This window comes from Mixophyes fleayi, chromosome 5 (genome assembly GCF_038048845.1).
Source record: "Mixophyes fleayi isolate aMixFle1 chromosome 5, aMixFle1.hap1, whole genome shotgun sequence".
Classification (NCBI taxonomy): domain Eukaryota; kingdom Metazoa; phylum Chordata; class Amphibia; order Anura; family Limnodynastidae; genus Mixophyes; species Mixophyes fleayi.
In genome coordinates, this window is record NC_134406.1 from 63,668,994 (window position 1) to 63,683,044 (window position 14,051).

Sequence of the window (14,051 nt, forward strand, 5' to 3'; positions counted from 1 at the left end):
TTTGCCTGTCTATTAGGAACAAATCCTCACTATGAACAAGGGAGGAGAGCACTTGATTTTGAAAATAATATAAAAGCTGTTATTTAGTGGGGATATAGGGCAGTAGTTAGTGTAGATGTTCGGGTCTTTACCAGGTTTATGTATAAGAAAAAACTTGACTTCAAGGACCTGAGAATAGAATGGTTTACCTTTGATAACTTTAATAAATAGACTGTGAAAGTGGGAACCAATGATTTCTGAAAAGTATGAAAATAAGCAGCTGAGAAGCAGTTTGGCCTATGGCCCTACTTTTGACCGTGGCTATCATGGCCAATTTCTTTTATCAAAATCTAATGTCCTAAATTACTCACACTAGAATTATACATAGGGAAGTGTGCATGTGATTCACTGCCCCCACGTACACTTCCTCTGGACACTTTATTGATGTAATCAATGAAATTTCCACAGAGGAAGGAGAGTCCCTGGGTATATTAAGACTCAAAGAAGCTCTTCAGTGTCTCTAATATTAGGGCACTTACAGCAATGTACCAGATGGAGACTTTAAGCCCTAAGAGGTAAGTGAAATATCATAGAATGCTGGGGGAAGTGGATTGTCACAGAATGATTTGCCAAAATATATTTTATGCTCATGACTAGATTCCTATCTACCTACTATTATCAGATATCTAGACTTTTTAGAATTTCTTTATAATATGGAAGCTACGTATGTTAAAGATAGATAACTAAAAAAAACACATTTAAAAATGCTTTGGTTACTTTTTTCTATACAAAAAAGGGCCTTTTTTCATGCAACTGCAAAAATAGTAAATCAAATTATACAAAAATAAAATAAATATACAGGTGATATGGTCACAGCTATCTAGAAGATTAAATTTTGTTTGCACATAACAAAAATACTCATTATTTCAGACATCTTACCCAAAAATTTAAAAAAAAAATAGTAACACAAACTAAATCCACACACAACACGGGAACCAGGGCAGATGTTGACAGATGTTGACTAGTAAACAATGTTTGAAAGATTATAAACAGCACAACCAAAACATGTCTCGGCAACAGACCATGCAAAATAGATTTGGCACCAGTAAGAAAGACTGGAAAATGTGTTTGCTCCTCTTCCAAAGAAACAAACATTTTCATCTTTGAAACCTTGGTTACTGTCAAAAAGAAACACGATGCTGTGTACTTCTGTACTCAGAGCCATGAACATTAATTTAGACTTAATCTACACAAATACTTGTAGTTGCAGATTTCTAGACTGCCTTCACTACAAGCATAAACACTACTAATAATTTTTAGCACCATCACTTTTAAAATGAATCACCAAAACACCCCCTAGGGGGTCTGTGTCACGATTGCCACCATTAATAATATTATATTATTATTTTTTGATCTTATTATTATTACTTTTTTGGCATATCATACAATACCCACAGGCATCGTAACCTATGTTAGGGTATGGACATAAATACATGCTTTAACACTAGGGGCATTGAGTGAGAGATGATCAAGGTATTATTAGAGCCAGGTAACCATTTGTGTAGAAAATATCGGATTTCATGTCACAAGTCTCTGTCATTTAGTAGTAATTAGTGATTGCCAGCAGTATATGCTGCCACTATTTACATGGCATTGGGTTGTAGTGGCTGCAGTAGTTACACAACTGAGTATGTGTCAACAAGCACAGGAAATGGACAAGCACCCTTATAGCTTCTTAGAACGTACACATTTATCTGTAAAAATGTTAGAAGTAGTAGATTAAATTAATATAAGTGTGCGGTTGCACCAACCGCATAAAAATAAGGGACAATGTTGCCATTGAGTACTTTTCCCAGTAACATCCAAATTGAAAATATTTTATAACAAATAAATATTCAAACTAACCATTTACTTAGATTAAACTCTAGTTATCCAAGGTGCAATCAAACATCTTGAAACGGATAGTGATAGGAAAGGAAACCGGACAATATATTACTTTAGAGTAAGGTACCTGTAAGGATTTACTTTGATATTTGCACCTCCGACCCCAAGAGGTCTTCTTATTTGTAACTTGCCCTTAGATTTGCCCTTATACAAGATGGCCAGAATGGTATCAAGGAGAAACTATCTAAGATCCTGTTTCCTGTTTGGGCCTATAATAAGCACATCCTGAATCAGACATGTGCTTGAGTATTCTGTTTGCTCAGCTCCTGCTACTTGCTACTCTTCCTTGCATCTGTGACTACTCGCTTGCATACCGACCCGGCAAACATCTGAGTACTCTCTGGATATCTACTCGGCTATTGTGATTCAGATAATACCACCATCATCGTTACAGTACCATCCAGATAAAGGATGAAAATTTGCACCTGGACAAACCATATTGTGTTGCATGGATGCAATTTTTCGATTGCATACAAGGAGATACTGCCTATTTTACATGTAACACACAAATATTGGGCAGCTCTATTTTTACACTGCAATTTAGAGTTCAGCTGCTATATGCGCTCCTTCCAACTCTAAATCTGTCCACAAATTCGTAATCCCCCCCCTCTTGCACCCTACATGGTTTTTCCCCTTCTAGCTGGATTTACGTACAATTCTAAATGAGGCCCACAATGTGCAAATTCTACGACTGACTGTTTATCTATCTATTAGAGTAGAAAATAAAATAGTAACAGCATAATGACAGGTTATTTATAACTACAGTCATTAGGTCAAACAGTTTCAGCCATTCACTTCTAATGCTAACATGCGTTGTTTACTTGTCTTTTATGCTTCTTTACTTAAGAAATAAAGTCTAAATTCAGCATGGTGTGTTCTGTGCTTAGCTTTAAAAAGACCAATTACATAAAAGGTTTAGTTTTTATAGAATCTTATACGCTGTTTAATGTTAGCTACAATAATACGTTGTAATATGCCATTATGAAGCCACTTGCATCTAATTAGGTTCAGAATAGAGATCTTAGGTACACTTCAGCATTACTGAGGGAATTCTCAATCACATTAGCTGTCATACTAGGATTATCACAAATTTACAAACATGCGTAGATGCAAAGCTCAACGGATATAACCGAGCAGAAAGTATCCTTCAGTGTTAGTTAAGCTGATGGTAATGATTTATGTGTTTATTTTTTTAATTTGAAGACTAGTGACTACTAGCAAAACTATATAGATTCAAGACCACCACCAAGTTACCTTGGTTACTAATTAAAACATTTCACCTGAGAAATGTTAAAAACAATTTAAATTCTGTAATTCTACCAGGGTGCATTAAATTGCATTACGTTGTCTGAAATACTAGAGCAGGATTTACATATCTCTCACATAATTGTTATGTATATACATGTTATGTAAGAGCAGGTATTAAAGAATTAGTCTGAGTTTTACATTACTATAATCATGTATATTTGTCTTTAATAGTAATGTATACCTTTATCTGCTTGGTAATTTTCTATTTATTATTATCACTTATTTATAAAGTACCAGCATTTCATGAAGCGCTGTAAATCAAGGATATCATGTTACTTGTGTTTGAATCAGACGAGCAGACTGGTATTTAAAAGAGCACTGTAGGACTGTCGTAGGCTTCACGGACAAGGCCGATCAGTATTATTCAGTATATCATTTACTTTAATATATTTGCAAGACAACTGAATAGCACTAAGCGGTCTATTTATCAAGACCCTGTGGTTATCAAGATTTCTGATCACTGCCTATCGCAGTGAAAGATCATCTTCGGCTGCTCCTTTTAATAATAAAAATTTGCAGGAGCATCCAAGCGATGCTCAGCTCGTCAGCGATACTGACTGGCGGTGGTGCTTGAAGCGCTCCACCTGCCAGAACTTGTGCATGTGCCATGCATACGCATGCCCCACGGGGGGGTGTAGTCATTTTGGCAATGCTGAATCTGTTTGTGTTGACATGAAAATGCCCACAGTACGACTGGATGTTGCTGGGATTAATTTTACTAGGCTTTTAAATGGACGAGCACGGACCCTGGGATTCATTTTACTAGGTTTTTCTTTTTTGGACAAGCACGGATACTGCGATTAATTGTACTAGTATTTTTTTGTCCAAACTTTTTTAAAGCTTAGCAGATTCTGAATTGCTTTTATTTTATTTTGTGGACAAGCAAGGATAATTGGTGAGTACTGCAGGTTTTTTTTATTTTATTTCAAATAACGTTATTTTTAAAAAGTGTGTGTGTTTTATTTAAATTTTGTTGTGGTGCACTACAGATCCCAGTGGGCTTTGGGTGCCAAGGCATGCTGGTACTTGTTATTCCTCAAATATCAGCATGCCCTATCAACCATGGGTATGCTGGTGCTTGTAGTACTACAAGCACCAGCATGCCCAAACTGTTATTGGCAGCCTAGGCTTGTTGGGACTTGTAGTGCACCAAGGAGAAAATGGTGTTTTTGATATAAAATATTTTAATTACCCCACACCCATCGTTGCAGGGGTGTGGAAAGAGTCCTAGTGCTTCCAGCAAGGGGCTGGGTACTCCTCGGGGAGGGGGCACTTTTTTCTGTGGATCCCATATCCCTAGAGAATGCAGCGCCATGCTGACCAGCCTGTCATTATGGTTGTCATTATGGCAGGGGGACCCCAGGCTGTGGGCTGGCAAAGCAGAGTGCTGGCACTAGTAAAATCAGGGGGACCCCAAGCTTTTTGTCCTCTCAATTTTGCTAGTACAGTCCCAATGTCGACATTTAAACCATGTCGACACACTGCAGAGGGGGTATATGTGTGGGAGGATCAAAAAACAAGCCACAATCCTTTTATTACAGTTTGTGATTGGTATTTCTACTCACACTATCAACCAGGGGCAGGCTCTGCTGGGCAGGGAAGCATCCGTCCCCTGGGCCGGTCCCATAGTGGGCTGCCTTGGGCTGGGTTACTGAGCTACCAGTATTTATCCCCTTTGAAATGTTCCTAATAGGCTGCTGGGTCAAATCTTGCCCACTGGGCTAACATTTGCCAGCCCTCCCCTGCTCCCAACCCACTTGGTTTTTGGGTGTGAGAGAAACGGAGCACCCCTGGGGCTCTGGCTAGGTGGAAGAGCCACATCAGGAACAATGTTTCCTAGGTGATAGTGCAGCATTTATGGAACAGATATACAAAAATATAGCATGCTAGTAGATTAAGGAGATGCATATAAAGTGATGTTAAACTGAAACATTACATCACAGTATGTATTTTGTAGAGCCCTATTTACTTAATAAAACAAACATATTCATATATTTGAAACATTTTTTTAATTATTGCTTTGTAAAGGTAACCTAGTAATTCAAATATTTTCCATAAAAGCTAGAAGTTCTGCTTTAAAATATATAAGGATATTTAATTTACCTTGGGTCAGGAATCAGTATCACATCTCCCAACCAATACAATATCATTTCGAAAAGTGAAGTTCCTTGTGTACTCTAAGTGACTTCAATTACGTTTTGCTTGTTATTTTAAAATAAAACACCCTCTTAATCAAAAAGATTACCCTGCTGCCTAATCAGCACTAATGATGTACTTGTACTTCCAGGGTGTTGATCCCAGAAGCACTGATCATAAGGCCTCATGTTTTTTTTTGCATTAAATTAGAAAAGGAAATATCTATATAGAATATAATCTAGCTTTCATGTTATTTTCAACACAAGACTGGCTCCTCCACTCCACTAAATCTCCCTCAAGACAAAGGGGTATATTTACTAAACTGTGGGTTTGAAAAAGTGGAGATGTTGCCTATAGCAACCAATCAGATTTTAGTTATTTAGTACATTCTACAAAATGACAGCTAGAATATGATTGGTTGTTATAGGCAACATTTCCACTATTTCAAACCCGCAGTTTCGTAAATATACCCCAAAGAGTCAAGTGACAAAAAACTGTTAGCCCCCTGTCCTGTAGTCCCCCCCACTTGCTGCTCATCCCCCACAACAGCACTCCGCTCTATAAATATTTTAGTTATTGTTCTTGTTTCATTTCTTCCACAAATGGTGTGTTATATACTTAATGGATGTCAATTGTTTATTGAAAATAAAAAGTTAACAATAAAAAAATCACTAGGAAAAATGCTACTAAAAATGTATGTGAAATGCAAAACAGGTTTGGAGCTCACTGTAAGTTTAACTTCCCCCCCAAAAATAAAATAAAATAAAGATGCCTTCCAGGAATCAGAGCATAACCGTACTCTTAATAAAAGAACCAGCAGGTATGGTAACACTAAAAGCAATGGTTTCTAGTGTCAGAACCTTTTACATGTGTGTTATTAGTGTCAAAATGCCAAGAAATGTAAAAAAGTTAGTGGTATTAGGCCTAATATGGCCTAGACTGGAGCAAGTGGAGGGGGAACTGCTGGAGACAATGGACTCAGGTCCCCATAGTTATGGAAATTACACAAATAAAATACAACAACATTTATAAGACACAATGAAACCTGACTTAATATATAAATAGGATATATCTCCCCTTTTATTAAGCCATATAAAGGTAGTATCTGGTGAGCGTACATATTTTGTTTAATATTTCAGTATGTAGGCAATAAAACATTTAATTACACCAGTGGAACTGTATCTTTGCGACTGAAAATAAGGTATGAAATGAAACATTTCAATGGAATCCTGATATCGTGATGAAAATCCAAGTTCTTATTACAGTGGATACTTTGTGTTTTTCATGACAGAGCATGCTGCATATCTTAGGACAGACGCCAAGAATCGTGTTGCACCATTAAGGAATGTTTCCAGAAATGACTACAGCAACAAAACCATGTTTAGAGCAAGATCACAATAACTTGGTCACTTTGTGAGATATGCCTATGCTCCATCTATGGGCAAATGTGTTATAGATCATATTGAGAGCATGAAAATAAAGATCACCCCTGTGTGTCCATGCTTCTCCTGTGTAACATTTACTGGGAAAAGTGACTCTCAGAATACAGTGATTGAAGAACTGCTATTTGTTGCGATAAAAACCATCTGTAACCTAGCAGCGTATGATTACAAGTAATAGAACAGAATGGGAAGGGATAACTGTAATACACATGATCTGGTTTAGCAGTGATAAAGAACAGCTATTGACTATAACACTAACTTATTATTTCCAGACTCCCTATCCTTCTGAGTTGGTGGGTCTATGCTACAGATGGTTTGGAATTGGGCCTAATTCTATAGGTTTTTAGATGCATTCTAGATTGGCTTAACCCTTACGAATCAATCAATTGAATCTAAATAAAAGGATTTGATATTCAACGGTTATGAAATTGGATTTGGTGCATCCCTGGTCTATGCACATTACAATAATTAATACCATTCAGAGCATGAAAGGTATCCAATCCAATTTTAAATCTGGTAGTGAATTTCTCATCACCATTTTTTTCATGTGGTAATAAATTCCACAGCTTAACCACCCTTACAGTAAAGAAGCCCTTCCAATGCTGGTGGTGGAAAAGTCTTACTTCCATTTGCATGTTCCTTGGTATGAAACATTTGTTAGACAAAACATACTAGATGTGATTTGTTATGGTGGCAATACAATATTCTAGATGAAATCCATATATTCATACAGGACTTCAACTACTGTATATCTCAGCATGTGAAATATACAGTAGAACTTTAAAATGTCCTCAGACCTGGTGAAGAGAGTATCCCTAACAATGCTCTCTTTACTCCATCTTTAATCTTCTGCAGATTGCATAGATATCACTCAACAATTGTATGCTACAAGTAGTTATTGCAATTCTCTATAACTCGTAATCAATCATACAATAAGGAGAATACAACATAAATGTGTCTATATGAAAAGAAAACACAAGTGGTTTAAGATACTGCTTAACAATGTTGAAAAGTATGGGGTGAATACATCAGAAACTACGGAGATCCTGGCACAGGGCCCCACGAAGTTTATGTTAGTTGGGAGGAAGGGGCTGTTATATTAAAAAATAAATAAATAAATCTGTCTGGATTTTCTCTTTTCCCTACAACATAAGTACGATAGTCAGAATACTGATAAAAACAGGAGTAAAATATAGGTAAACCAATGCAGTAAATAAAAAAAAAAAAAACTTTACTGAAAAATAAAAATTCTACGTAGTGATTTTATGAGCAGTTTCAAAGCTACTTAATCATCAATCCCAAATTAGCTTAATTGCTTAATTGCTTTACTTAAATGAATAATCCTCCACAAATGTTCAATGTTGTAGGTCTAATTTCTCATACTAAGCTCTGCTCATACTAAGCTCATACAAGCTACAGGGTTACATGCAATGGACTTCCATACAATTAGGCCTTTTTTCAAATGGAAATTAAACTAGTGAACAATGTAGATAGGCAGCAATTTACTGCATTATTATATTAAATCTTATTCAGCTTGATATATAATAGTATCTGGAAATAAAATGTTTGTTATTAATTATAACCTAATGGTTAAGTACTAACATGTCAATTAAAACTGAATATATACTGTGTAGCCTATCCATGAGCAAGATTGTTTGCTTACACATAAATTTAAACTTACCGTAGTTTGTGTTCAGTATACACAGGGTTAAGTTCATCCCATCATGTTTTCAGCACTCTAGATGCAGGGTTTTCAACTCACATAATGTGCTCAATGGTTAAAATTAGAGCAAAATGATTTTTAGCAATTCAGTGCTAAAAATGGTTTAGTCTTACGGTTTGGTCTTACGGTGTTCAATAGAAGGTGTGCTGTGTATTTTCTGGAGTATTCCAAGGGGTATATTTACTAAACTGCGGGTTTGAAAAAGTGGAGATTTTGCCTATAGCAACCAATCACATTCTAGCTTTCATTTATTTAGTGCACTCTACAAAATGAAAGCTAGAATCTGATTGGTTGCTATAGGCAACATCTCCACTTTTTCAAACCCGCAGTTTAGTAAATATACCCCCAAGTGTTAGAGGTGTTCGGAGAGAATACCGGTTTGTGAGAGAATACAGAGGCATCTATCTCAGTTTGCTCTAGTGTAGCTAGGGAGTGAGAGAAACAATTATTCTGCTAAGATTGGAAGCGTCCTGTCTGGGTACCACTGTTGCCTTTAAGAGCATTGAAGTATGACTACGTAACCTGGAGAAAGCTGCTCTAAACCCATTCCAGGAATGTAACAGGACTAAAGGGCGTGATCATCTTAACCTTCTTAGAAAAAAGGAATCTTTCTGTATCTATAATATGGGAACTCTAATACCAAAATGTTTCAATGATGGTTACGACATCAATGTTTTCTTTTGATTGCTTGTTTGTTAATGGTTTTTCCTATAATACTTTCTTGGTGTGAATTTAAATTTGATTAAAACAATCTGTATTTATTATATATTTTTCTGAAATACTGTGAAAACTTAGCCTTTTTTATGCTACAATGTGAGATTACACATTGAGCTTACTGACCAAATGTCTGAGGGGACATAATGTACATATATATATATATATATATATATATATATATATATATATATATATATATGTATAAGTTATCAATGTAATATTTTATTTGGGCCCTCACCCTGACAGGTATGTTAAGTAAAAGTAAGTGAACTAGATTCATGTGAGGTGTACCCAGCTGTGTAACCAATACAATGCATCTAGAAAGAGATCATAACATGAAATCCCACTGATATACCACAGTCTGCCTGTGAAGTCCCAACTCCAGTCTATTAAAAATACAGTTTTCTTTCAACACATTGATCAAGTTCTTGCAGTCGCTAAAAGACATTGACATAGTTAAATAAATGTTGGCGGTTTGGTGTTCAGACTTGGGAATACTAAAAAGTGTGAGTCAAATTTATACTAAAATAATGTAAAAGACAACAAAATGTTCTATGGAAGCCATATTTCCCCTACTTGTTCTCATTGATTGAAATATTCTTAGAAAATAAAACAATGGGAGGAGATGAGAACCTTGACTTATAGAACCAATGTATGATAGAGATTTGGAAGGTTATGGTGGAATGCCTCAGTTAATATTTATAGTAATGCAATATGCTGTAATTATCCATCAAACATTTTAATAATGACCTTACAGTAGCATTGTAGAATATTGATACGATATTGAAAAATTCTTGTGTCCACAAGTACTGTCTAATGGCATTTCCTTGTGGCTATCTGATCAGAATATACAGGACCACTGGCTTAGAACTGGCCATTCATAAAGACAGAGTCCTATTATCGCCACAGTACTCCCCAAGAACCTGCTATCTCTTGTGTAGATATAGGGTTTATACGTACAGTCATTTTGCATCAATCCAGTATAGTCCTTGGAAGTATACCAGCCACAAGTGTGAAAGGCAATAAGAAATGGTTAATGAAATTAGATCTCACATAGATTTACGGTACATCAAAATATTGAAATGTATAGTTGCAGATTGTACCGGCTACTTTTGGAGTAAGATACTTAAGTCAGTAATCTTTAACTTATACAAAATATTTTAAGAAACGTGTCTGAAAGTTGTAAAAGTAAATAAAATTAATACTTACCCAGGTGAGTATTCATTATTTTTGCACAGTATTTGCACATTGCATCCAAATCATTTAATTGTCCTTGGAGGAATGAAATTTGAGCTTCAAGATCCTCTTCCTATGAATATATGTAACAAAAATGATTATTACTATTTATTTATATAGTTCAACATATTGCGCAGAGCTGTACAGAGAACCTTTACTCAACCACACCAGTCCCTGCCCTATTGGCATTTATAATCTAATTTTCCTACATAAGTGGCACATGTACACACACACTACCTAGTAGGCATGTTCTTGGACCATGGGAGGAAACTGGAGCACCTGGAGGAAACCCACGTGGACACAAGAAGATACAAATTCCATGCAGATAAAACTCTGGTCAGAACTGAACCCAACAACTGGGGCTGAGGGGCATCAATGATAAAAGTTGCACCCAAACAATGTCAATGCTTAAAAGAGTAATTAACTTAGGGAATGAAAAAAAAAAGAGATGTAATCTACATAAAGCATGTTCTAACTGAAGTAACAGACAGAAAACCATAAATAAAAACACTTCCTCAAAATAACTTTTTGTGTAATTCCTAGAAACTTAAATATGCAAAGGAAAACACAAAAATAACATTTACCCAATACCCACAAAAAAATGCCTTATCTTATCATTCTATTGAACAATTGAATTTTAATTGTGCAGAAACAAGGGGAGATTATTTAGCGTAAAAACAACTTTTATATAACTATACTATCATACTACAATATATCTATAATTTTTTTTAATAATAATAATATAATCAAAGACATGACTTGTATTATCAGAGGCATAGTAAACCATCCTAGAGGTCAGAATGCTTTACTCTGTTACCAAATAATTGTGAAATTGATTTTTTTTTATTTATCTTTTTTTGGGTAAGTGGGTGTGGGTGGTTGTAATATACATAATATATATATTTAAAGACAATGGTAACACCTTCATTATATTTCATTCAAGGGAAATTAATCTCATGTTGATTTTGTAAAACAAATTAAAAACATACACAGTATATTCAAAAATCATGCACTTCAGAGCGTTTCAGCTTATAAAAGACTTTGTGGTGTAATAATGGACATATCCGTTTATTAGGATTAAATTAATAGTTTTCAATTTCAAATTATTAGGGTAATTTCTTTCATGCTCAAGCATCTATTTTCAGTACCAATCTTTTCACACCATTGAGCACCACTGAGTAATACATTGGCATAGTTAAATAAATACTGATAAGCATAATGTGTTTGAATTGTGATTGCAATTGGGTTCCAGAAAAGTTATATTACATTTGTACCAAAGCCATTTAACAAGGATAGAGAAAACAGAATGGGATTTGGTGCTCGATAGGAAAGAAGAAATATTACAAACTAAAACTTCTTCACACTGCATTTATCTGAAAGTCTACCTTATACGAGTGAGATATTGCTTACACTGCATGCAGTATATTCACTGCTAGGCATATCATACTAGAATATAATAATTACCATGCAGAGTGCCAATACAGTTTCACTCTAATGGAAAACATTCAAGATAAAGGCTCAATTAATGCTTTCATTTTCTGCGTTAGAAGTCTGGCTTTTTCTATTCTAAGGTTCACAGACATTTCTTAAAGTCATTATGGAAACTAAAATACTTTCAGCAGTTTTAGCAATGAAAGAGTGTTAATGCACAAGACTCTTACCACTGTCAAAGAAATATAGAAAGCACAGTGAACAGAATTCGTGGTAATGGGTCTACTGGCTGGCAAGGTCACTTAGTAAGACACATGTATCTGCATTAAAGTGATTTAGAAAAATAATTGCTGGTTTTATTATTAAAAGTAAGGCCATAAAGTCTACTGTAGGCTTTATTTATATGTTTTACGATGCAACGTTATAAGTGCAAGCAGAATAGAAGGCAAATAGATAACCAGGCTGAGAATTGCGGAAATGCACTGTAGGCTCAGCCCTAGGGTGGTACAATTGCAGGAGTGGTTATCACTATTTTCCTTATATATGCCAGCCTGTATTAAATTAGTGGTAATTACAACTACCGATTGAATGCAACTATTTTTATGCACATGGCATTTGGGACATGATAAAGGTTAGGGCTATAGCGTAGGAGGGCAATAATCCAAAATACTGACCTGGAAATTACATTTGCAAAAACAATACACACAATGATGAGAAATATATACCCTAACAATGTGAGATTACACAATATATAATTTTATAAATCAACCCTACAATTTAGTCTCAATGGATAGAACCATTATGTAGAGAAATCTTCACTTATTTCACAGACTGCATTTTAAAATATGTGTGTGGTAATGTTGATATCAAATAATATTAATTCAAGAATAAATTCACTGCAACTCACAGAACAGATTTATAATCACATACATGTGGGTGAGTCTCCCAAACACAGTGTGTATAGTCTGTCCTGCAATACTAATGAAAGCATCAGTTGGAGGTAGAGGGTCTGTGGTTTTGGATATATTTAACTTGTCGGTTTTTTTTTAGTAATGTGGCAGTAGACTTTGATCTATATTCTGAATCACATCTGTTGAACATTTTGGTGGGATTGCCTATTTTTAGTATGTTTTCACAGAGTGACGTACTTGAAAGGATGTATTTTAGATTTATATATTACATTGGATTAATTGCCCCCCTTTCGCCATGCTACTATGCCTGTTCCATCATGAGCTGGTTGGCATCGGTTGAGTGTCTCTAGTGATAAAAAACAACAATGCCCTGAGGGTTTTGGTATTACAAAGTGTATACCATATTTTCAAAGTTTTAGTTTTCATGCAATTTATGCTTGTTATGATGCCATAACCTGGCTCTGTGGTGAGTGATCTCAGTGGAAACCTAATGTATGCAGATTTCAGATAGCATTCTGATTCAAACGAGAAATGTTGCGTTATTGGCTAAAACATTTAAATACAATGCAAGCATTACATAGCTGCCAACAGTCCCGATTTTGGTGGTACAGTCCAACAAGAGGGTGAGTGGTCTACTGCGGAGGGGGCATGGCTTCACATAAATGGTTGTGAAATGGCCAAATTAGGGTTTAAATTAGGCAGATCAGATAATGTCTTAAATATTGCATGATAATTATCCTCCATGTTCCATGGTTCATTGATGTACAGAAAATAGAAATTGTCCTGGAAGTTGTAGATTACAACAAGTCCTACAGAAATATCTGGGCTGACAAATACAGTAGCATGGTGATAACTTACTATTAGGAGACCTGTTAACAGCCCATTAAAAACTGGGTGAAAGAATGTTTGTAGTTGCTAGCAATGAGTCTCTGTGTACTTCTGCAGTGGTTCTAGGAAGCATTCACTGCTCACAATATTAGTAGTTTGTAAATTTGAAAGAATGCCAGATTTTGACTGGATTTGTATGTAGATTTTATTTGAAGTCTACCCGATTGGGTGAGTAATGGACATCACACTTTATGAGCATCATTTTATACATACTATTTTTCAGCTGTTTTCAACAATAATGTTGTTTTAATAATAATAGATTTGCCATGTGGAGAACATTATTGTGCATAACATTATTATTTTATTCTAGACAAGGTGTTTGTAATTTGCATGGGT

General features: G+C 35.4%; 1 protein-coding gene across 1 annotated transcript in view; it reads right to left on the minus strand.

Moving 5' to 3' along the window:
* Positions 1–14,051, minus strand: part of TBC1D5 (TBC1 domain family member 5) — a 317,866-nt gene that overhangs the window by 27,025 nt on the left and 276,790 nt on the right. The window contains exon 18 of the mRNA XM_075212315.1: positions 10,459–10,558. Coding sequence (XP_075068416.1) covers positions 10,459–10,558 — 100 coding nt within the window. The remainder of the gene's footprint in view (positions 1–10,458; positions 10,559–14,051) is intronic.